At 39.9% G+C, this 25543-nt stretch overlaps 1 protein-coding gene across 2 annotated transcripts in view; it reads left to right on the forward strand.

Annotated features, from left to right (window-relative positions):
- ints10 (integrator complex subunit 10) overlaps positions 1 to 25543 on the forward strand; it is a 74336-nt gene that overhangs the window by 41465 nt on the left and 7328 nt on the right. For both annotated transcript variants that reach the window (XM_041256944.1, XM_041256954.1), the window contains exons 8-16: positions 296 to 465; positions 1316 to 1449; positions 1705 to 1858; positions 3866 to 3948; positions 7179 to 7325; positions 7814 to 7922; positions 8804 to 8883; positions 12750 to 12912; positions 23785 to 23878. In XM_041256944.1, the coding sequence (XP_041112878.1) occupies positions 296 to 465; positions 1316 to 1449; positions 1705 to 1858; positions 3866 to 3948; positions 7179 to 7325; positions 7814 to 7922; positions 8804 to 8883; positions 12750 to 12912; positions 23785 to 23878 (1134 nt within the window). The remainder of the gene's footprint in view (positions 1 to 295; positions 466 to 1315; positions 1450 to 1704; positions 1859 to 3865; positions 3949 to 7178; positions 7326 to 7813; positions 7923 to 8803; positions 8884 to 12749; positions 12913 to 23784; positions 23879 to 25543) is intronic.

Consider the following 25543-nt stretch of genomic DNA (forward strand, 5'->3'; position numbering starts at 1 on the left):
GTGACAAAATACAAGTAACAGACAAAAGAAATACCACCTGTCTGGGTCCAGGGTGAGGAAAAGAGGCACTGCCGGTGAAACTGCGAAGTAAAGAACATTGAAAGGGTTTGATGGGAGGTATTGTTTTTCCTTTGGGGGTTAGAGGGTGCAGCGGACCTGTGGAATATCCTGGGGAGCACCAGTTGTTTTGTGTGGTTCTATCTTGTACTTATATATTTATTGTACTTATATATGAATTGTATTTAGTTCCTGGTTTAACAAAATATGCTAATACAGATGTGGTTTGTGTTTTTAGGACATTTGTAGACATTCTACACCGAATGAAAGAACTCTGCAGATACATCAGTAACTTTGACAATGAGGCACACTTGAAGTACAAGAACCAGGTGGTGTACTCAACCATGCTGGTCTTCTTCAAAAATGCTTTCCAGTATGTCAGCATGATACAAGCCCCCCTCTTTCAGGGTAAGTAGGGCTCAACTAAGGATGTCACGATATACCAGTTTTACGGTAAACTGCGGTATAAACTGCCACAGTTTTGAAACCACAACCAAAAAAATTCGGTATTTACTACTATATAACTAAGTCTAAGATGCTACAGGCATCTGTATTTTTTATTTTTATTTTAAGCAGTATTGTAAAGATGTTGCCGTCTCCTCGAGTTGAAAGTGTTGTAAGTATTTTGGTTTTATGTATTCAGAAATTAATACAAGTTTATTCCCATTAAAAAAAAAAAAGGTCCCCTAGATGCTGCTTAACTTTGCAATGGTGTCATACCCACCTTAACCTTTCTTCTTCCCTTTGTGTTTGTTGCTGTTAACATGCAGTCCAAAAAAAAACAACTAATAGGATGCCGTCCAAACTGATAAAGATGAAGAGGGCATTCAGTTGCAGTGGTAACATCCTTACCCCATATCATCCCAGAATATGTTAATATTTTGGTGTTTCTCCACAGTAATTTGAAATAAAAAAGCAGCATTATTTTGCTGAGCCTGTGTGAGCTGGAGTGAACACTACTTCCAGTTAGGTAGAACTGTAGTACCAGATTGTTGTATTTGTTTTAAAACTTTAAATTTATTTTCTTGTTAAAAAATGACTTGTGTATTTCTTTAAATAGCCATTTAAAAACGGATTACAAAAAAATGACATTATACCGCAGTACGACGATAACCGTGGTATATTTTCAATGGTTACTGTCAAAATTTGATACTGTGTCATCCCTGTTCTCAACCTTCACCCAACAATTTAAACATGTGATGTGGCAGGTCTTTTTAATTGCCCAGCCATTGTATGTACTCTTTTTTTCCCTCAAAAGGACCCAGCACTCCCATCCAAGCAACCTGGATCCTGCTCGAAGACCTCTCCAATGTATATAGTGATGTAGATGTAGACCGCAACAAACACATTCACAAGAAAAGGAAGCTTGCTGATGGCAGAGAAAAAACAATGGTAAGATTCGAGACACACAGACATATGGCACAAGATGCATTTAAGGGACTGTTTGTTCAAAGTGCCTCTTTTTTATTATTCTGTTTAAAAATAGAAAATCATTTCTGTGGATTACTGGCTTTTTGGTGTTGACTGCATTATGTCCAATTTCTACTAGGCTTTCTTCTATTTTTTCAAGCTCAGCGGTGTTCCTTTTGCATCTTACACACTAAAGCAAAACCCGCCTGACATATTTCCCTTTGATTTGTTGGACAGAGTTCCGATGATGAGGATGGTTCTGGTAAGGGCCGCGGGCGTCACATTGTGATTAACAAGGCAGAACTCCCCAACTCTATTGAGATGCTGGAGAGCTTCAGAATTGCCCGGGAGAGCTGGGAGCTGCTGCATTCCCAAGAGGCTCTGGAAAATGGTGTGTTTATGGACTTCTTGTTCGTATTGGGCTTTTCTTCCATTTTAGGTCACTGCCCTAGCTGTGAGGTGCAGAACTGTATCTCTTTTACAGCAGACTCAAGTTGAGTAGAAGTGATTCAACTAGACAAACAGCTTTTTTGTTTAATTTTTATATGTAGATCTTCCCTTTTGTGCACATGCATTAATTTATATAGGGGTCAAATATGCAGTTTTGAAAGAAACACATCTTTTATAGTAAACTTACTACTTATTTGAAAATGATAGCTGGTACTGCTCTAGAAATCTGTGTCTGCAAGCCATGCTTTCAGATGGTTTTGTCAGCAGTTTATTTCCTGTCATTAACCAACCAGCTGCTTTCCCTGCTGTCTGGCCTGCTTTTAGCCAGTAATATGCTTTGACTCGAAAGACAGTCGTGGAGTGAAATGACTTGAGAAATAAGTGTAACAGATTTCCTGAGAATCTGGAAACTTGGAAACTGTGAACTTTATTTAACTTAAATCTAGTACCAGATATCAAGTTTTAAAGTTAAAATAAATGTTTGTTATAATGTGTTTCTATTAAAAAGCACCTTTCAGGCCTACAGTGCCTATAGAAAGTCTACACCCCCGTGAACTTTTTTCACATTTTGTTGTGTCAGTGCCTCAGACTTTCATGCATTTAAATCAGGATTACTCCACACTGTTAAGGGGATATAATTGGATAAGTCTCCACCTCCCCTGAGTTAGTACTTGGTGGAAGCACCTTTGGCAGCAATTACAGCTGTGAATCTGCTGGGTTAGGTCTCTATCAACTTTGCACATCTAGATTTGGCAATATTGACCATTCTTCTTTATGAAACTGTTCATGCTCTGTCAAGTTCCTTGGGGAGCGTTGATGGACAGCAATCTTCAAGTCATGCCCCAGATTTTCGATTGGATTTAGGTTGGGGCTCTGACTGGGCCACTCAAGGACATTTACCTTTTTGTTCCTTAGCCACTCCAGTGTAGCTTTGGCTGTGTGCTTTGGGTCGTTGTCGTGCTAAAGGTGAACTTCCATCCCAGTTTCAGCTTTCTTGCAGAGGACAGCAGGTTTTCCTCAAGGACTTCTCTCTACTTTGCTCCATTCATTTTCCCTTCTATCCTGACAAGTGCCCCAGTCCCTGCCGGTGAGAAACATCCCCACCATGCTGCCACCACCATGCTTCACAGTAGGGATGGTGTTCTTAGGGTGATGTGCTGTGTTGGGTTTGCGCCAAACATAATTCTTTGCCTTTAGTTCTGTTTTAGTTTCGTCAGACCACAAAACTTTTTGCCACATGGCTACATAATCTCCTGAGGTTTTTTTTTTTTTTTTTTTTTTTTTGCATACTTCAAACGGGATTCAAGGTGGGCTTTCTTGAGTAATGGCTTCCTTCTTGCCACCCTACCATACAGGCCAGATTTGTGGAGTGCTTAGGATGTTGTTGTCACATGCACACTTTGACCAGTCTTGGCCATAAAAGCGTGTAGCTCTTGCCAAGTTGCCAGTGGCCTCTTGGTAGCATCTCTTGGCAGGGTCTTGGTGGTGCCATACACCTTCCACTTCTTAATAACTGTCTTGACTGTGCTCCAAGGGATATTCAAGGCCTTTGATATTTTTTTTATATCCATCCCCTAATCTGTGTCTTTCAGCAACTTTGTTCCAGAGTTCTTTTGAATGCACCTTGGTGCTCATTGTTGAGTCTTTGCTTTGAAATGCACTACCCAGCAGAGGGAACCTCTGAATTTTTTTCACTTGGAAGTTGTGGGGTAGGATGTGTAGCTAAATGGGGGGAAAAAAACTATTTTAGTGCATTTTAATTTCAGGCTATAAGGCAACAAAAGGTGAACATTTGAAAGGGGGTGTAGACTTTCAATAGGCACTATACATACTGTATGCAGTGGAAGCGCAAAACAAAGATTTTTGGAATGGTATTTTTCTTTGCTACATTAAAAAAAAAAAAAAAAGCTCAGTGGATAAATACTGTATGCATGATTTGGTTTTTCAGAGTTCACAAGAATCTGCTTGTCCTGGAAGACTGACTCCTGGCTTTGGATGAGGATATTTTTGACTGACATGATAATCTATCAGGTACATCAAGCATCAGAAAATCTATTATGGTAAAAAAATAAAAAAAAGCATGAGCTGGTTTTTGAAGTACTGCAGCTGTTATTGCGGGCTTACGTGTGTCTCATGGGCATGATATGGTACCTTCGTATCAATAGCAGTTCTGTCCGAATTTCATAAATGGCTCGTTTGACACCATATTAATGTAAACTATATTGAACACTCAGGTCATAATGACATTTATGCTTCTCACATAGTGATCGAACAAAGCAACCATGAAGACTAAGTAGCTTTCGAAAGAAGTCAGTGGTAGAGAGGCACAGATTATCCCTCTCAGCACAGGGAAGTCCATCATTAAGAAGTTATAGATGCATCATACCACCAAGACCAGGGCTCGCAAAACTAGCCCGCCATTCTGGAACAACCAAAGAAATCTGTCAGACAACATGTTTTTTTTTGGCTGCTTGCTGGACGGGCAATCCGATTTTTTACTCTATAACAAGATAACGTTCTGTGCTTTAATCAGATAGCGGTTTCTCAATCGAGATTCTGCTCACAGATCATCCCGGTAAAACACGTTTAGAGGGATCAATGTTTTTCATTGGTAATGCTTGAGTGATTTCTGGGGTGACGTACACATTGCTTGTTTCCAAATCCCGCGAGGATTGCCCTGTGTAACACCCCTGATAACTCAAGCAATCCTATCTAGTCTGCACACTGGTATATGTCACATGACTGTGTCTGCTCAGTGAAACGAGGGTAAAAGCAGTGTTTACTCCAGCTCACACAGGCTCAGCAAAATAATGCTGCTTTTTTATTTCAAATTACTGTGGAGAAACACCAAAATATTAACATATTCTGGGACGATATGGGATAAGGATGTGATCACTGCAACTGAATGCCCTCTTCATCTTTAGCAGTTTGGATGGCATCCTATTAGTTAAGAGAAGCAAAGTGTTACCTAGCAATAGCCAGTCGAGTGTGTTTTAAGGTATGCAGTGCCCGCCCACTGATTTCTCGGCAGAGTGCAAAACTTAATAATGAGAAGACGTCTCCTGCAAATGTTTTTTGGGGGGTTTTTTTTGGACTGTGTTAACAGCAACGAGCACAAAGGAAAGAAGAAAAGTTAAGGTGGGTATGACACCGTTGCAAAGTTAAGCAGCATCTAAGGGACTTTTTTTTTTTTTTTTTTAAATTAGAATAAAATTGTATTAATTTAATACATAAAACCAAAATCCCTACAACACTATCAACTCTAGGAGAAAGCAACATCTTTACAGTACCGTTTAAAATAAAAAATAATACAAATGCCTGTAGCATATTAGACTTGGTTATATAGTAATAAATATAGACTTTTTGATTCTCTTTATTGGTGTGTGCTTACTGCGTTTCTCTTGACCGATACGATACTGTTACTACTTTGGTTCGGTAAATTAATAGGAAGGCAGTGATGAAAAGTTACAGTGCCTTGTTCTTGCTGATATTTTCAAGTATTTGTGTTTCATTTACAGACAGTCAAGTTTGCTAGCGATCATTGTTTAGTAGGGTGGTTTATATTAAATAAGTCACTTATTTAATAGCCTACTCGGATAATCTCATGCATGGCAGTTTTAAGAACTTGAGATGTCAGTGTTCGTTAGTTAGTTCTAATGAACACAGTGGCTCACCGATGGACAAACGGTGAATAAAAAAACCTTAAACCACGTGAACCCGGTAATCACGGAATAGAAAAATGGTTGCGGTTTCAAAACTGTGGCAGTTTATAGCGCGGTTTACCGAAAAACCGGTGTACCGTGACACCCCTAGTCACGACTACCACTATATTTAAGCATCTGTGGCTTTGCCTCGAAATGATTCTTATAAGCGGATTGCTTGATTCTTATAAGCAAAGTATTTTACATTGGTTAGTATAGGAATGATTTTGACCCGGTGGTTTTGATCACTATAAGTGGTGTATTCTTATGTCAGTGATTCTTATAAATGGAGTGTGTGTACACACATATATATATAGAAAATTATGTAGAAAATTAATTAGAAATGTGTACTCCACTTGTAACTGCAATCCTAAATTAGCTCAGGTGTAACCATTCACCTTAAAAATCACACACCAAGTTAAGTGGCCTCCACCTGTGTTAAATTGTAGTGATTCACATGGTTCCCTCTGCTGGGTAGTGCATTTCAGAGCAAAGACTCAACCAAAGCGCTTTCAAAAGAACTCCGGGATAAAGTTGTTGAAAGGCATAGTCCAGGGGATGTGTATAAAAAAAATGTCAAAGGCCTTGAATATCCCTTGGAGCACGGTCAAGACAATTATTAAGAAGTGGAAGGTGTGTGGCACCACCAAGACCCTGCCAAGATCAGGTCTCTGTCCCTCCAAACTGGATGACCGAACAAGAAAGATACTGATCAGAGAAGCTACCAAGAGGACACTGGCAACTTTGCAAGAGCTACATGCTTTTATGGCCAAGACATGCACAAATTGACCAGTGACAACAATATCCCAAGCACTCCACAAGTCTGGCCTATATGATAGGGTAGCAAGGTGGAAGCCATTACTCAAGAAAGCCCACCTTGAATCCCATTTTGAAGTATGCAAAAAAATGTGGCAAAAAGTTTTGTGGTCTGACGAAACTAAAATGGAACTTTTTGGCCCAAAAGCAGTCTTACATCTGGCGCAAACTAAAACCCAAAGAACACCATCCTTACAAAGCATGGACTTTTTCCGGGTGGCCACAACTGAATAGGGTTTTCTAGAAGTTTTCAAAAAAAAAGAAAATATATTTCGGCGGAAAGTCGACCTGCCTGAGTTCTGCAAGGGGGAAAAGACCTAAAGCTGGGATGGAAATTCACCTTTCAGCATGACAACGAACCAAAGCACACAGCCAAAGCTACAATCGAGTGGCTAAGAAACAAAAAATGTGTCCTTGAGTCCCAAAAAGTTCAAAAAAATGTGTCTGATTGCTGTCCATCTAAAAATGAAGAGCTTTTTTGTAAAGGCCTAAATGCAAAGCATTATGTTTGGCGCAAACCCAACACAGCGCATCACCCAAAGAACACACTGTTATATCCCTACTGTCCACTACATATCCTTTTTATTTATTTTTTTGGATGTCCACAAAAGGTTGAAATATTTAAATTAATTTTATTTCAGCCCATTTCGGACAAAAGCCGCCTTCAGCTGTGTAGAAAGAAAAGTAAAAACTGTGCAGTAAACAACTTACTATTATTATATGCAAGATTAACATTTCTTTCAGGGTCAATACAGAAAAGCGATTGGCAGCCTCCAGCAGTTGGCATCATTCCAGGCACTTCAGCAACAGGTCCCTGCTCAGGGGTCCTTGGAGCAGCACAGAGCCCTCATCCAGCTTGCGTCCTGCCATTATGCACTTGGAGAGTATCGGGTAAGGCCCCTCTAAAAACTGTGCCAGGGTTCTTTATTGGAGTAGCCCACAGATGCACTAAATTTCATTTATGTGCAATTTGTGCCTATTTTAGCAATCTCAACCTGTCTGGAAAAAGTTCACAAAACAATCTGAAATTGTTAGATAGAACCAAGGTTCAGAACCCTTACTTGAAAGCAGTTAGATTGCAAGGTATCAATTGTCAAATTCAGTACCACACGCTACGTTGACACATCAACATGAGTACAATTTGACAAAACGCTATTAAACAAGTTAGAAAGTCATATATAACAAAGGTCCAGTACCCTATTGAAAGCAGTTGTCTCTCAAGTTTAAGTAGGCCATACTTTCCACCAAACAAGCAGTCGTAAGTGGTTTCTTTCCCTTTTTACATTTTTGGTATCCATAAATATTTGTGTAAGTGTTTCTTACATGTTTTTCATGCAGGGGAAATGTTTTTTCTGTTTTGTTTCTGATTTGGTTTGTAGTTGACCTGTGAGAAGGTGCTGGAAGTGATCTGTCATGTGGTACCACAGGCTCAGGATCCTGGGCGGGCCCCGGAAGAGGTGGCAAAGGTGAAAAAAAAGTATCGGAAAGGTGGGTTGACAGCTGGTGCCTGCAGTCTCAACTCGCGTCGCCAGAGAAATTTTAAATTTACAGCATAATCGTAAATCTCGAAAAACTACTCACTTCTAAATCTTTTGTAGTCATTTTTGTATTACTTTAGTATAAATACATGTTAATTTGGATTCATATGTTTTTTTCTGACTTTATGTGAACGAAAAGACACACATTCGTCCGTTTTCTCATTGGAAATAGTGATATTTTGAAATGTACCTGTCCTGGTCACAAAAGCAAAGTTTGTGGGGAATAATAGTCATTTTATATACTTTTGAGGCATAAGCAATTAGGAAATAACACTTACTACCCAGGAACAAAATTTTTAAAAATTGTTACACAGTGTTATTATTGAGGTGTACTTGCCGCTAATGCAAAGTTTGTTTTAAAGTTCTCTATTATGGTGGCCAGAGACCCTCGCTAACAACTGCATTTTCATATGTTCTACATTTTCTTTAAATTCTCAAATTTAATAATTGATACCCAGGTAGTAAAAAGAGACCTTTGTTATGTCGAGTAATATTAAAACCGACAGGACCCGTGCCGACGAGGATTATTTATAATAAATATAATATATATAATATATAATATATATAAATATATATTATAATATATAGATATATACAATTATTTTTTTAATAATTCAAAAAAAAATTATTATAGGTATTAGTTATATAAATAATATTTTTGAGACTAATAAACCTCATTACTTAGTTATCCCAACTCTGCGACAAACGCCATAGTTCATACAGAATGAGATGGTGTTTTAATTGGTTGTGTAACATTGTTTAATGCAGCTCACTGAAAGTATGTTTGTGGTAATAATGCTGCATATGAAATTACTGGTGTATTCTTTCCAGGTACAGATCTCAGACTGCTCCCCTGTACAAGTAAATCCATCATGCCTTACTGCCTGCAGTTGGTGTTGGCTTGCTTCAAGGTAATTGTGGGACATTTTAAATATTTTTAAATTAAAAAAAAAAATTGTGTGTGTGCTAATGTCATAATCAAATAGAAGCGTATATCCAAACTGTAGTTCATATTCAATGTCAAATGTTATTGATTTAAAATAACTACAGTTCATTTTTGTTTATATAAAAAAAGCAAACTGTTAATGTTACAAGAGTATAAACAAATATCTGCAAACATGAAAAGTGAAGGAAAAATAAAACAGCAGAGTGCTAGTTGAGTCTAGGAAAAGAAACAGCGGTTAACGTGTATTTTTTTGTATGACCTTGTTTCTTAAATTATTTATTTATATTACAGCTGTATTTAATTTAATGACTGCAGATTTCACAAAAAAAAAAAAAAAAAAAAAAAAAATTGTATTTGGGTGTAAAACCCTGATAAATCTGTGCCTAACCCATGAGACACAGAAGAGACATGTGAAACCACACCCACACACCTTGAATATGAGGGGGATTAAACTATAAATAATTTAATAGGAAGCTGTTTGATCTAGTGGTTAAACAAACAGGCTTGTAAGCAGCAGATACCTGGTTCAAATCCCAGCTCAGCCACTGACTCACTGTGTGACCCTGAACAAGTCACTTAATCTCCTTGTGCTCCGTCTTTGGGGTGAGACGTTGTTGACTGCACGAAATGTTAACCCTTTGTGGTCCTATGTCGGACCAGGTCCAACATTCCAATTTTCCCTTTCCAGTCCGATTTCGGACCAAAAAGACGTAAGCACAGGTCTCTAGTCGTTTTTCTCCAGAAAAAGCAGAGAAAACCTTTCAATGGCCGAGTGAGAATGAAAAGAAAAAGGTGTATCGCAGCCCCATCCACTACAGTGATAACACTGACAAAAAAGGAGATGGCTGCTTCTGCATCCAGCACTCAAACAATATCACAGACATTTGCAGAGCTTTTTGAGATGTTATAGTAATAAAATAATGACTTGGATCGCATCTCATTTTCCACATAAGAAGCTGCGCACCGTTTTAATTAGTACTACGGAGGGTAATTGCTTCTCATCAACTTCAATCTCCAATTATTCATGAGTGTTCCTCTCCTTTCTCAAATGTCCAAACCCGCTGCATTGAAAGAACCCATTCCCAACATAGGAGGTTTGTTGCTAGGGAGCTGACGTCACTGCCCTGTGACTTTTGCTAATGTATTGCTGCCACAAGTGAACACTTTGTTGGGTAAAATAAAAACCGCTTCAGCGAGTAGATATTTAATTTGCTTTGTGTTATTGCGCAATGCATGTGTATATGGTAACTGTACGATATGAGTGCTTTGTTTAATTATTCTGTATATTTTAATTTTTGATGTGCAGTACGAAATAAAAACAGTAATTCAAAGAGAAATTGCCCATGTATAGTGCAGCTAAGGCATGCGCAGTTAGACTGTAAACGTGGCGAGCCAACTCCTTCCAGTATAGCGAGGGACGATATAACGAGAGGTGGGTGTACTTAAATATAGGCATATATTTTGTGTGTATTGCTTGCAAAAATATCTGACGGAGAGAGTATAAGACCATTATTAAAAGAAAAAAGGTAGGGAAAAGAGAGTATCAGACCGTTATTAAAAATTTAATAATGATGGGTTTTGGAATAAAAAAAAATAGGTTCATGTTGTCGTGGGGCTATAACAAGTTTTATTACTTTATTAAAATAACTTTTATTTTTTAACTTCGATTTAAGCAGTAAATATATAAAAGTGTTACATAAGTTGATTTTTTTACTCTAGTAAAAAAGTTGGCTACAATTATTTTTTCATTAAATACTTCTAACTTAGCTGTTGTTTGCTGATAATAATGTTCGGTTGTATTATGGAAAAGTGTGTACTTACTAATAATTTAAACTCCCATTCGTTTAATAAACTTTTAGGTATATTATGTCCCTGAATGACTGTAAAAAATGTAGAAATATATGCTGATTGATAAAAATGATGACTCAATATTTACCAATGTTATCTCCTTAGATTTTAGTACATCATCGACTCCATTTTTCTGGGGCAGGTACATTCCCCATACTTGGCCATACATTTTTATTTATTTATTTTTGTGCCTAAGTGTGCATGAAGTGGGAGTGCTGACGGTGCAGCTGGACACATTCTCCTTGTTAATGTATGAGCCGTGTATAGTTGATCTGCACTGCTTGTTATAGTGAGCGTTTTTTTTTTCTGAAAGTCTCGTAGCAGTTGGTTTTGCTGTGATAACTGAGCTCAGCAATGTCTGATGGTAAAACATGAAAAAGTCTATATTTAAAACAAAGCCGAACAAGGAATATTTTAACTTTTAATAGTTATGTACCTATCAATAAATAAACCATATTGTAACATTTTCTACATGTTGTTTGTGTTTGTTTAGCACTTCCCTTTAATAAGCTGTGTGTTGGAATTATAGGTCCTGTACATTCTTCATTTTTTAAAGATATTAACACATTTGTGTTAATTAGTATTTTTATTTTTGTTTATTTTTACATAAAATAGAAAAAAAAAACATGGCACAATTTCATTAAGACGGTTGTTTTTACATTACATGCCCCATGGCATTGGTGCTTGCAGGCGGCTGTCTTGGCCAGTTGCTATTTCATTGCTCCAAAAACAAGTACAGTATTGTGAATTAAACAATTATGGTGCAATTCTACAGGTCAGATTGACGAAGAAAAAATGGAAATAGAAAGAAGGTGCTGCCTGCTGGCAAAAAAAATGTATATGTATTTTCTGTTTCACTTGTGGAGTGAGCGACATCTGCCTTTATTATAAGTACTTCCCTGTTAAGTATATTGACGTTACACTTGCGTCTTTACGATAACTGCGTTTTTTTTTTTTTTTTTTTTTTTTTTATTGGTCCACATGCGTAACTGCGTACCATGTCAACCAGTGATTATGGATCAAAAGTATCAGGCATTTTAAAGCTGTATTCTCTGCAGAAAACATGTAGACATAACAAATACTTATTGAAGTAACTACAGCCTGTCATCTGCTTTTTCTTTGTGACCTGATGTTGATGGAGATTAACATGGTGATACAGCAAATTATAAAATACACCCCATGTTTAAAGCATCTTTTGAAAAGAAGTTGCCAGATATTTGATTCCCATAGAAGACATAGTGAAAAGTCAAGAGGTTATTTTAAACTTTAATAGATTTTTTAAAGATTTTTTTCCTTTTTTGTTGTACACCGACTCTTTTCAGGAGCTCTTGCCTTGTGTGTGACCGCACTGAAAGTATTCTGTGTGGCTTCTTTTGTAGGTTCAATGTTTAGGCTTATTATTAATAATAATAATAATAATAATAATAATAATAATAATAATAATAATAATAATAATAATGTTTGTTATTAAAGCTAAAAAAGGGGAAAGGAAGGTGCCACAAAAATATTAATTAACAAGAACAATGTACTTTAAAAGTGTACTTTTTTGACCTTTTAGCAATTAAAAGGGAGTGACTTTCTGATATAAACAATTTGCATTGGAGATCCAAAGGAACAAGAACATTAAAATAATACATGCTGAACAACATTTATTTCAGCCAATAAGTATTGGCATCTCTGGGTTTGTGAAACGAGCAGTTAAAGTTCACTTATTTGGTATACATTCTAATTTCAAGTGTAATTTGAATTTTAACTTCATTCAATTTGGGTTCCATCTCTGTATCTAAAGAGTAAGTGACCATGTAGGCTTTTCCAACTGTCCATTGTTACAGCTCTTCATGCTGCAAACAAAGAATGGAATGTAACAATGAAGAGGGAAACACCTATTGATATTTTCAGAGATTAAAAGATAATAACATTTGTACATGTGTAAAACGATATTTTACTGTAATTTTGTTACTGAATTTCTTCTTTTCCTGTCAGCTTCGAGCATTCACAGACAACAGGGATGACCTAGCTTTAGGCCATGTCATTGTCCTCCTGCAACACGATTGGCCAAGGGGGGAAAGCCTGTTTCTTAAAGCAGTGGACAAGATCTGTCAGGAGGGAAACTTCCAGTATGAGAACTTTTTCAATTACGTCACAAGTATCCTTTTTTTTTTGGTTTCCCTCAGATTAAGCCAGCAAAGAGAACAGTCCACATCAGAGTGGAAACAGTAATTTATATCTATGTCACATTTAATTCCATTGTGATAATTTGTTATGGACAATTAACACACATTCTTAAAAGTCTGAGTCATGGTTATTTGCAATTGCGTATAACTAAGGCTTTATCATAGAAAGTGAGCATGTACAGTTTTTATATTTTCAGTATATAGAAACTCACCAGGCAAAACTGAGCAGCATCCTTCACCTTGACCTGTGACATATGCCAAGACTTTGCTTTCCGGAGAAAAACAACACTTCAAGATATTTGCCGTTTCTGTGATTCTCCCAGTCAAGCTTGATTGTGGGTATTGTACAAGAAAGATTAACCCATAATAGTTATTTATAAAGCTTTTGCCACCACAGTTCCCTTTCAATTCGAAGACAACCACCAAGACATTACCTATGGGATATGCCTGCCCATTGGGTAGGTGTTGCTGAGCTCTCTATACCAGAGCTGCCGATAGGCCCCTTCCTGGGATGATGCGCTCTGTCCCCCAACCACCGAGGGCATAAAACTATCAGCCCAAGGAAGCCATTTCTCTTTTTCCTTCTGAAGATGGTACGGTAAGACCTCTGTGTTGAGCTGAGCGTGTTGATACAAAAGAGTTTCTCGAGTCTATTGTATTTCCCTTGCATTCGTGCTGAAAGCAGGCTTGTCGCTTTCCCAGAATCAATGCCTTTGAAAAAGACAGAGCCTTTTTGCCTTTCCGTCTGTCAGTGGCCTCCTCCCTTGCGTGATAGGCCGCTTTTTGTATCTGTCTGTCTTGTGTGAGCAACTGCCTGTGCAGTCATCCACAAGTGGTTCTCTATTCTTTCTGAGAGTACACAGTTCCTCCACAGGGTTAAGCCTTGCCGTATCCCTGCTGTTGATTGACTCTTCTTCAGTACACGGTACACGGTGCACATAGTGCTGTCGGTACTCTGTGCACGTGGTGTTTGGTATGCACGGTGCTTGGTACCCACTACTACTACGCTAGTTCAGGAACGCACACTGCTGCACGGTGCACATGGTGCGTGGCCAATGCCTCAGACCTAGCGCAACAGCTCATGGTGCTGCACGGTACTCAGTGCGCACATGGTACATACGGTGCTTGCACACACTAGTGCACAGGCATGTGGTGCTGTACGGTACGCGGTGCATCGTGTTAGGTACCCTCTGCTACAGCAGTAGTGGGTGAGCGCACAGCGTTTGCCCTTAGCCAGTGCTTGAGCGCAGTACTAGTGGTGTTTAGTGCACGGCCCGTGCACTACACCAGGTCTATGTCAGGCAAGTCGGGGTTCCATCCCTGCATGGCCTGCAACACCAGTATCCTGCAAGGGGATAGCATACCCTCAGTGCTTGGTGCTTGGGTGTTCAACATGCCACCTTGGCCCTTGAAAGGGACATGGCCTGTAGCATCTGCGAGACGTTCCAGTCCCGGGTGAAAGAGGCTCGTTTGGAGAGGGCTATGACCTTTCCTACAGGTCACCTGGACACCAGCGGCAGAAACACGTCGGTCCGTTTTCCAGATGCAGACAATGGCTCCTCGCCCTCAGAAGTTCCCGGCTTTTCCAGACTTCATGGAGGAGGTACTCTCCCCCTGGGATCGTCCGGCCACGGGTCCTAGTGTGCTAAAACAGGCCGCATGGCTTGTCTCATAAGAAGGCGCAGATAAACTTGGCCTAGCTGGGTTCCCCCCGGTAAACTCCCCCATCGTGGCCACCGGCACCTCCGCGTGGAGCAGATTTAGGTGCTGGCGAGCTCCTCAGACATGGACTGTCACTAGACCAGTTCCATTCCCCAGGCTCTACTGGGTGACCTAAGGCATCACCAGCGCCCTAAACACCCACCCCAAACTGCCCTGCCTCAGCCTGAGCAGCCCAAGCAGGGCTCCTGAAGGCTGGCAGCACCAGACCACCTTTTCAGCACAATAGCTGCAGTACTGGTGCGCTTGCACCTCAGACTCCATCACCGCTGTGCTTGGGACCTCCTCCCTTTCAAGGCATCACAAATACTTTTGTGACAGACCCTTTCCAGGCCTCGGTACTTCAAAAGGAAGTCAATCACCAGGGTGGCCTCTGGTCCCCGGGGTTGCATCATATGGCCTTCAGGTTATTAACATGGGCTCAGAGGAACTTACTGTCCCTATGGGCGATGCACATTCCCGGACCGGTGAACTGGGTAGCAGACCTCTCCAGGAGCGGCCCGCATCCGTCAGAGTGCTGACTCCTCCCTCAGTTAGTGGAGTGCATTTGGGAACGGTTCGGGAAGGCGCAGGTCGATCTCTTCGCCTTGGCAGAGACGATGCATTGCCCCCTATGGTACTCCCTCCAGCGCTTAGGTGGTCCACTTGGCGTAGACACCCTAGTGCACAAATGGCCCAAAGCGTTTTTGTACACTTTCCCGCAGGAGAGTGGTTTTTTTCGACCCTGTGCCTGCTGTTACACATGGCCAGCCCTGGGAGATTCTACTTTGCATGGATCTCCTCAGTCAGGCGAAAGGCTCTCTTTGGCACCCAGAACCGGGCAGTTTCTGGCTATTGGTCTGGCCCCTGAAAGGGACCACTGGCTAGCCCTAGGGCTATCAGATGTGGTTGTGGCTAGAGCAGACTCCACTAAGTCTTTGTATACCTATAAGTGGAGGTATTTCCAGAGGAAGCCATGACCCAATATCTTGACCTATGCCAGTCATCTTACAGTTTCTGCAAGAACTGCTTAATGCTGGTAGGTCACCTTCCACCTTGAAGGTGTATTTAGCTGCTATCTCTGCTTGCCATGCCCCCATAGATTCAATGTCTCCTGGCACCCATTTTTTAGCTACCCATTTTTTTAAAGGCGCACGGTGATTACGCCCTCCTAGGAGGACTGTTCTCCCCGAATGGAGCCTTAATATTGTACTGGATGCTCTCCTGAAGGCCCCATTTGAGCCCATACACTCCATAGAGCTGAAGTACCTGTCTATGTAGACAGTCTTCCTCTTGGCTATCACCTCCGCTAAACAGGTCAGTGAGCTGCAAGCACTGTCTTTGCACAGCACCTGCATGCGTGTTTGGGAGTATGGCAGCAGGGTGTCTCTACACCCCAACCCTGCTTTCCTCCCCAAGGTGATCACAGCCTTCCACATTAATCAGAACTGGAGTCCATCCATCCAACTCTGTTTGCTTCAACGGAGGATGAGAGATTAAATTTTCTTTGACCAGTGCGGGCATTGAGATGCTACATGCACAGGACAAGAGCGCTGCATCAATCTGACCAGCTCTTCGTCTGTCACGGGTCACGGACCCTAGGAGAGCCCCTCTAAGCAGCGTCTGTCACATTGGATTGTGGATATAGTCTCAACTGCATATAGTAGTGCTGGCTTGCCCCCACCTAGTAGGGTAGCTGCACACTCCGGTAGAGGATTGGCTACATCTTGGGCCCTCTTCAGAGGTGCCTCGATGTCTGATATTTGTACTGTGGCTAGCTGGGCTACACCGCACACCTTCTCCAGGTCCTACCGTCTTAATGTAGTAGACCCTGCCTTGCCTTCTGCGGGCACAAGGATTCTTGAGAATGTAAGTTCACACCGCTAACCTCTGGGTTAGACAGTGCTTGTGCGTCCCTCATATGCTGCCGTTCCTTCTCCCTCACGATGGCTCTGGTATACGTTATCTCATGTGTAATGTCATTGGTGGTTGTAGTCGAATTGAAAGGGAACGTTAGGTTACTTACCGTAAACCTGGCTCCCTGAAAGAGAAGACGACCACCAACTGCGAGGTCGCATCAGTCGGCCTCACGGGTTCAATGGAAAAAGAGAAATAGCTTCCTTTGGATGATAGTTTTATCCCCTCAGAGGGTGTGACAGAGTGCATCATCCCAGGAAGGGGCCTACCAGCAGCTCTGGTATAGAGAGCTCAGCAATACCTACCCAATGGGCAGGCATATCCCATGCGTAATGCCATTGGTGGTTGTCTTCTCTTTCAGGGAACCAGGGTTACAGTAAGTAACCTAACATTTTATGTAGTCACTTTGTATTTGCTGAGTATATGAACCCTCCAAGTTTTTGTTTTTGTTGACAAAAACTAAATGTGCATTTGAAGGTTATTGTGATCTGCCATGCTTTTTTACCCAAGTCTTCTGAACAGCTGTTCAGATAGGGATAGAACTTAGTTAGCACTTTTTTTAAGAACATAAGAAAGTTTACAAACGAGAGGAGGCCATTCGGCCCATCTTGCTCGTTTGGTTGTTAGTAGCTTATTGATCCCAAAATCTCATCAAGCAGCTTCTTGAAGGATCCCAGGGTGTCAGCTTCAACAACATTACTGGGGAGTTGATTCTAGACCCTCACAATTCTCTATGTAAAAAAGTGCCTCCTATTTTCTGTTCTGTCCTTTGTCTAATCTCCATTTGTGACCCCTGGTCCTTGTTTCTTTCTTCAGGTCGTAAAAGTCCCTTGGGTCGACATTGTCAATTAGAATTTTGAATGCTTGAATTAGGTCGCCACGTAGTCTTCTTTGTTCAAGACTGAATAGATTCAATTCTTTTAGCCTGTCTGCATATGACATGCCTTTTAAATCTGGAATAATTCTGGTCGCTCTTCTTTGCACTCTTTCTAGAGCAGCAATATCCTTTTTGTAGCGAGGTGACCAGAACTAAACACAATATTCAAGATGAGGTCTTACTAATGCATTGTACAGTTTTAACATTACTTCCCTTGATTTAAATTCAACACTTTTCACAGTATATCTGAGCATCTTGTTGGCTTTTTTTTTATAGCTTCCCCACATTGTCTAGATGAAGACATTTCTGACTCAAGAAAAACTCCTAGGTCTTTTTCATAGATTCCTTCTTTAATTTCAGTATCTCCCATATGATATTTATAATGCACATTTTTATTTCCTGTGTACAGTACCTTACACTTTTTTTTCTCTATTAAATGTCATTTGCCATGTGTCTGCCCAGTTCTGAATCTTGTCTAGATCATTTTGAATGACCTTTGCTGCTGCAACAGTGTTTGCCACTCCTCCTACTTTTGTGTCGTCTGCAAATTTAACAAGTTTGCTTACTATACCAGAATCTAAATCATGAATGTAGATTAGGAATAGCAGAGGATCTAACACTGATCCCTGTGGTACTCCACTTGTTGCCTCATTCCATTCCGAGGTTTCTCTTCTAATCAAAACTCTGTTTTCTACATGTTAACCACTCCGTAATCCATGTACCGTGTTTCCTTGAATCCCAACTGCGTTCAGTTTGAGAATTAATCTTTTATGCAGGACTTTGTCAAAAGCTTTCTGGAAATCTAAATAAACCATGTCATATGCTTTGCAATTATCCATTACACTATGTAACACAATTTTTGTTCCTTGGTAGTAAGTGTTATTTCCTAATTGCTTATGCCTCAAAAGTATAGAAAATGGCTATTATTCCCCACAAACTTTGCTTTTGTGACCAGGACAGTGATACTTCGAAATATCACTGTTTCCAATGGGAAAACGGGCAAATGTGTGTCTTTTTGTTCACATAGTCAGAAAAAAACAACATATGAATCCAAATTAACATGCATTTATACTAAAGTAATACAAAAATGACTATAAAAGATTTAGAAGCGAGTAGTTTTTTGAGATTTCCGATTATACTGTATTTACAGTGCTGCTATTATTATGCCCTTTGAATTTTTGTTCGTTATTCTGACCCATATTGATTCGGCTGTATTTTCTTTGTCCAGGTTTAACACCTGGGCTTCAAGACTGTTTCTTATGTATAGCGCTACCCCTCCATCTCTTCTGTCCTGCCTGTCTTTCCTATACATTGTATACCTACAAATATTATTGTTTCTGATACTTTTGTCATTTAGATAAATACATTTAATGGTTGTCTTCCCAGCAACAGTTAGTGGAAGTGACAGCATGAGAGAAGTAAAGGTGCAGAAAAGGAGAGCAGTTTAGAAGCAGTAAGGAGAAATTGTATCTTTTAATTGCTTTAATTATAAAACACAGTACATTGGGAAAACACTGCAGCTCGAAGTTGAACAGCTGCATGTGTTTTTCTGATAAACAAGCTGAAACTCGGAGCAGCTGATTCAAATTCAGCGCCGTTTCTGAGACACGGGGGAAGGGAGGAGCCAACAGCACAGCAGAACAACGCAGTTAAATGAGGCAGTCTTCCCAGCGACAGTGACTGGAAGCGACAGCGAGTGGGAGAAGTACAGGTGTGGAAAAGTGCAGAGCAGTTTAGAAGCAGTTTGAAAGCAGGTTGACAGCTGCAGAAGAAACTAAACTTCAAAAAAAAAAAAAAAAAAAAAAAATTAACATGGTCTTCAAGCCAGTAATCTTTGATACCTGCATGATGTGGGAAATCCCAGAAAACCCAGCAGAGCAAAACCAAGTGTGCGTAAAGTGCCGCACGATCCATGACTTGCATAAACTAGTAAGTATGCTAGAAATGGAGCTGGAAGAAATGAGACAGCAACAGGATCTTGAGGATCTGGCACACCCATAATTCATGGATTTCTGTACCACCCCTAACAGACTGAAAGTCACCAGGGAGATAGAAGGTCCGAACAGCTGGGTTCAGGTAGGCAGAAGCAGGGAAAAAAATAAACTTCATCAAACAAAACAACCAACAAATTAGAGTCACTTCAGAATTTTGATGAGCAAAACCAAAATCAAGAGAACAAAAGGAACAACATCCAGGACCCTATTAACAGTGGTGACCAGACAGCAAAAAGAAGGGAGGTCATGATTGTTGGGGACTTGTCACAAAGACGGCCGGAGTGGGTGGCGTCAGACCGGAGCCAGGAAATAAACAACGAGAGAGGTGGAGCTGAGCAAATGGTCTCGCTCAGCATTTAATGAAAGACCAGACAGACAGAAAATAAAAGGTTGTAACAATCAAAAACAGGACATGACACATTCACCAAAATAAACAGACAAACAAAACGGACTAAACAAAACACAGTGAGCAGATATTTAACTACGACTACTAATATTATTATTATTATTATTATTATTATTATTATTATTATTATTACCTCCGTCTCCAATCCCGTTCTCCACTAATCGAATACATAACCCCGAGTAGGTGAAAACATGCAGCTTTTATGCAGCTGTACCGTGACTCTATTGCTAATCATTCATTCAATTGGAGTCGCGGTACAACTGCACGTGAATTAATAAAGTGCAATTCCCCGTGCTCACATATTATTACATTTTACTTGCACGTGAAGTGCTGTGCAATCCTCGTGCCTAAATACAAATATACATTTTAAACACTCGTGTTACACAGACCCGTTTATATCCCGTGTACCAATGACTATACACCAAGATTAACACACAACACAAAATACACACAGGGGCGGGCACTTTGCCACAGGACTTCATATTGAGAAACACAGCAAGTTAAGTTTGCAGTTTGGACCTCCTTACTACAACAGCGTGCTGCCTTCCAGGAGCCTCCGTCACGCACATCACTGAGAACGTGGACAGACTCCTAGAACGAACAGGAGATGACCCGGTAGTAGTCGTGCACATCGGTACAAACAACATTGGAAGAGACAGACCAAAATCCCTGCAAAACAAATTCAGAGAGCTAGAAAGGAAATTAAAAGACAAGACCAAAACTGGTATTTTCTGGGATACTGCCAGCACCTTGCAAAGGACCACATGGACAGATGGAAATAATTAATTTAAATGCATGGCTGAAGACGTGGTGCACACGGGAAGGCTTCACCTATCTTGATCATTGGACCACATTCTACAACTATCTGTATAGACAGAACGAACTGCACTTAAATAAAAAGGGAACCAGTCTGCTTGGAGAAAAGATCCTCAAGCAGGTTCAGAAGCATTTAAACTAGAAAGGGGGGAGAAATCAACAAAAAAACAGAAGGGAGCCCGCATCAAAACAAGGACAACAACTCGGGTAAGACAACCATTAAATGTATTTATCTAAATGCTAGAAGTATCAGAAACAAAATTCTAGAACTTGAAGCTACTGCACTAACAGGTAACTATGATGTGATAGGTGTTACAGAAATGTGGTTGTCTGAGAGTGATGGGGACGAATATAATATTTGTGGGTATACACTGTATAGGAAAGACAGGCAGGACAGAAGAGATGGAGGGGTAGCCCAATACATAAGAAACAGTCGTGAAGCCCAGGTGTTAAACCTGGACAAAGAAAATACAGCCGAATCAATATGGGTCAGAATAACGGACAAAAATTCAAAGGGCATAATAATAGGAGCATGCTATAGACCGCCAGATTCAGATGGTGAGCACAATAATCTGTTATACAATGACATTAGAAATGTGTGTAGCAAAGGAGAAGCCATACTAATGGGGGATTTCAACTTCCCCCATATAAAATGGGAAAACACTGTGGGTAGCACGACGGACGAAATTGAAATGGTGGAAATGACAAATGACTGCATCCTAACACAATTTGTCAAGGGACCGACTAGAGGGGAGGCATGCCTTGATTGAGTCTTTTCAAATAACGAAGACAGAATAACTAAAACAGAGGTCAGAGAACCACTAGCAAACCCAGACCACAACATGGTCTCATTTGAAGTGCTTTTTAAAACCCCAAAATTAATGACTAAAGCTAAGGTTTACAATTTTAGAAAAGCAAACTATGAAGGTATGAAACAGAGACTAGCAGAAGTAGATTGGAGTAAAATAGGGAAAACATCCACAGAAAAAGGATGGCTGTTCTTCAAAAATGTAGTACTAGAGGCACAAAACAATTATATCCCTAAAGTAGACAAATCCAGATGTAAAACTAAATTGCCAAAATGCTTTAATAGATCAATTTAAACAAATATTCAGCTTAAAAAGGCACTTCACAGAGCATTAAAAAGGGACCAAAAACAAAGTACACAGAAAGAGTACACATTACAAATATTTTAAATGAATACTTTTCACAAGTTTTTACAAAGGAGGATACGGACAACATGCCCCACATGTCAACCAGTTCCTGTCCAGTTTTAAATAACTTCAGCATAACCGAGGCTGAAGTGTTAAAGGGACTAGGAGCTCTTCAAATAAACAAATCCCCTGGGCCGGATGAGATCCTCCCAATAGTACTCGAAATGAAAGAAGTTATTTACAAACCACTAACCAAGATCGTGCAACAGACTCTTGACACAGGGGTTGTATCGACAGACTGGAAAATTGCAAACATAATACGATCCACAAAAAGGGAAACAAAACTGAACCAGGTAACTACAGACCAATAAGCCTGACTTCTATTATATGCAAACTTATGGAAACTATAATAAGATCCAAAATGGAAAATTACCTATATGGTAACAGGGTCCTGGGAGACAGTCACCATGGTTTTAGGAAAGGGAGATCGTGTCTAACTAACTTGCATGATTTTTTTGAGGCTGCAACGTCGATAATGGATAATTGCAAAGCATATGACATGGTTTATTTAGATTTCCAGAAAGCTTTTGACAAAGTCCCACATTAAAGATTAATTCTCAAACTGAACGCAGTAGGGATTCAAGGAAACACATGTACATGGATTAGGCAGTGGTTAATTTGTAGAAAACAGAAAGTTCTGATTAGAGGAGAAACTTCAGAATGGAGTGAGGTAACCAGTGGAGTACCACAGGGATCAGTATTAGGTCCTCTGCTATTCCTAATCTACATTAATGATTTAGACTCTGGTATAGTAAGCAAAATTCGCAGACGACACAAAAATAGGAGGAGTGGCAAACACTCAGTTCTGGTCACCTCGCTACAAAAAAGATATTGCTGCTCTAGAAAGAGTGCAAAGAAGAGCGACCAGAATTATTCCGGGCTTAAAAGGCATGTCATATGCAGACAGGCTAAAAGAATTGAATCTATTCAGTCTTGAACAAAGACGACTACGCGGCGACCTAATTCAAGCATTCAAAATTCTAAAAGGTATTGACAGCGTCAACCCATGGGACTTTTTCAGCCTGAAAAAAGAAACAAGGACCAGGGGTCACAAATGGAGATTAGACAAAGGGGCATTCAGAACAGAAAATAGGAGGCACTTTTTACAATTGAAGAGAATTGTGAGGGTCTGGAATCAACTCCCCAGTAATGTTGTTGAAGCTGACACCCTGGGATCCTTCAAGAAGCTGCTTGATAAGATTCTGGGATAAGTAAGCTACTAACAACCAAACGAGCAAGATCAGTCGAATGGCCTTCTCTCGTTTGTAAACTTTCTTATATTCTTATGTTTATAGCTGCGTTGTGCTGTTGGCTCCTCCCCTCGCCCGTGTCTCAGAACGGCGCTGAATTTGAATCAGCTGCTCCGAGTTTCAGCTAGTTTGTTATCAGAAAAACACACGCAGCTGTTTGACTTTGAGCTGCAGTGTTTTCCCAATGTCCTGTGTTTTCTGATTAAAGCAATTAAAGATGTAATTTCTCCTTACTGCTTCTAAACTGTTCTGCACTTTTCCACGCCTGTACTTCTCCCACGCTGTCGCTTACCACTAGTTTGTGTGGATGAGTGGAAATGGGAAAGACTGTATCTTTGGAACTGACCTAAATTTCTTAAGCATATTATTTGGCATTTACCACAAGCTTACTCATTTTCTTTTGTCGATTTTAATTTACAGTGGATTTGTGTGTTGCTTACATTTTCTGGTTTATTATTGGTGGCAATTATATGTTACGGAAATTAAGTGGTGTGACTATAGATGTGTTTTTATTACAACTTCTTATTCCTTCTCTTTATTGGAAAAACATTGATTTTTGTTTAAGGAATGTGTGTCTTCACATAACTTAAAGCAGTATAATATGTAAAGATATGATATAGTGCTTGCCACCCAAACCGTTTCTTCAAAAAGTTCCTTAACTTCACGGTGTAGATATTGATATGCTTGAAGAGTTTGCTTATCTCCGAACCACCGAAGGAGGAAAGATTCACCTGGAGTTGCTGCCGAATCAAGGGCTTCTCATCAAGTAAGTTTTAGATTAGTGCCTTTAGAAACATTTACAACACTTAGAATAGTAATTGCATGCATCTGTCAGGCTACCTGTATTCTTAACAGATTACATTAACAAATCAGGAGAACAGAGATGCTGGACTATGTGAACATGGAAAGGGGGGAAGAAAAGCTTTGCATGGACTTTTATTAAAGAACTTATTGAACGTACTGTCCATGTAGCTCACATACGCCACAAAAAACAAACATTCAGGGTCACTCGTTTTTAGCATATGTTTTGAAAAGGTTTTTATTAAATACATTTAAAGTACGTATGTGTGTGTATGTGTGCGTATGTGTGTGTTAAGGGTGAAACTTGGTGGTGTGGCCAGCCTAGTTTTGCTCGGGCCAATCTAGTTTCGCCAATGGTTTCTAGACGAATTCCAGTTACTACTTTTTTTTTTTGGCACTCGCCTGCATCCAATCAGATGAATCTAACTGGCACAGAATGGGTGAAACCTATTTTGTCAACAGTTTTCACTGAATTTCGGGGCTAACCCGGGCAAGTCTAGTTTCGTCCAAAGCTTCAACATCGATGCTGGCCACGTAGTTTTGGGTGAGTCTACTTTTTTTCTACACTGGTTTTAATAGCAGTTAAAACCACTCTTTTTATTCTCTCTCCCAAAAAGTTCATAATCAAAACTCCTCCATATGTGCAGGCAAACTCGCCACACACACGAGAGAGAGAATATGTTAATTTCATGTTTTGTTTAGTCTTCATTAAAAGTTAATATTGTAACAGGGTCAATAATGTCCCTGTTATAGTTCACTTATTTGTCATTTGTATAATTGTACACTTTGATTAGTGCACTTTTTCTGATTAGTGCATATAATCACGTTATAATATTATATATATATATATATAGATTATATATATATATATATATATATATATTATAGCTGATCGTAAAACATATTATGATTTATCATCGGATAGAGTAGTGAGTAAAACATTTGTAAATTGAAATATCACTTTATAGTAGAGTCAGGGGACTCAGTCCCCTTGTACTGCAATTGACTATCATGATAGGGGTGGACACACCTCTCAAAACGAACACGTATACCTCCTTACTGGAGGAAGAGAAAAAAACAATCTCTCTTTTGATTATCGATTGACGATTTACGATAATTTTAAACGGGGACCATTACGACGGAAAAGGACGTAACTGCGACCGGCAAGCACTTGGAAGCTGGCAAGGGAGAGTGTAGAAATGCAAAACTAGACTCGGCCAAATAATTGGCATGGGCAAAACCTAGATTGTCCCTGCATCAATTTTGAAGCGTTGGACGAAACCAGACTCGCCCAGGCTAGCCCCGAAATTCAGTGAAAACTGTTGAAAAAAACAGGTTTCTCCCAGTTGTCTTTTTTAAGTTCTGGGCCAATATAGAATCACCCGATTGGATGCGGAAGAGTGCCAAAAAAAAGTGCTAACTTTGGGATTTGCCAAAAAGCCCTTGATGAAACTGAATTGGCCTGGGCAAAACTAGACTTGCCAGACCATATGGTAATAACTGCTTTAGTCAACCAAAACAAAAGACTACAATTCTGTGGAACCTGTCCTCACAAAAAAAATAATTGAGAAGGATATAAATGTCGAAGATAGAGTATAAGCGACTCATCCACATCTGGGGTTATCAGGCT

Source organism: Polyodon spathula, chromosome 1 (assembly GCF_017654505.1).
Source record: "Polyodon spathula isolate WHYD16114869_AA chromosome 1, ASM1765450v1, whole genome shotgun sequence".
Lineage (NCBI taxonomy): Eukaryota > Metazoa > Chordata > Actinopteri > Acipenseriformes > Polyodontidae > Polyodon > Polyodon spathula.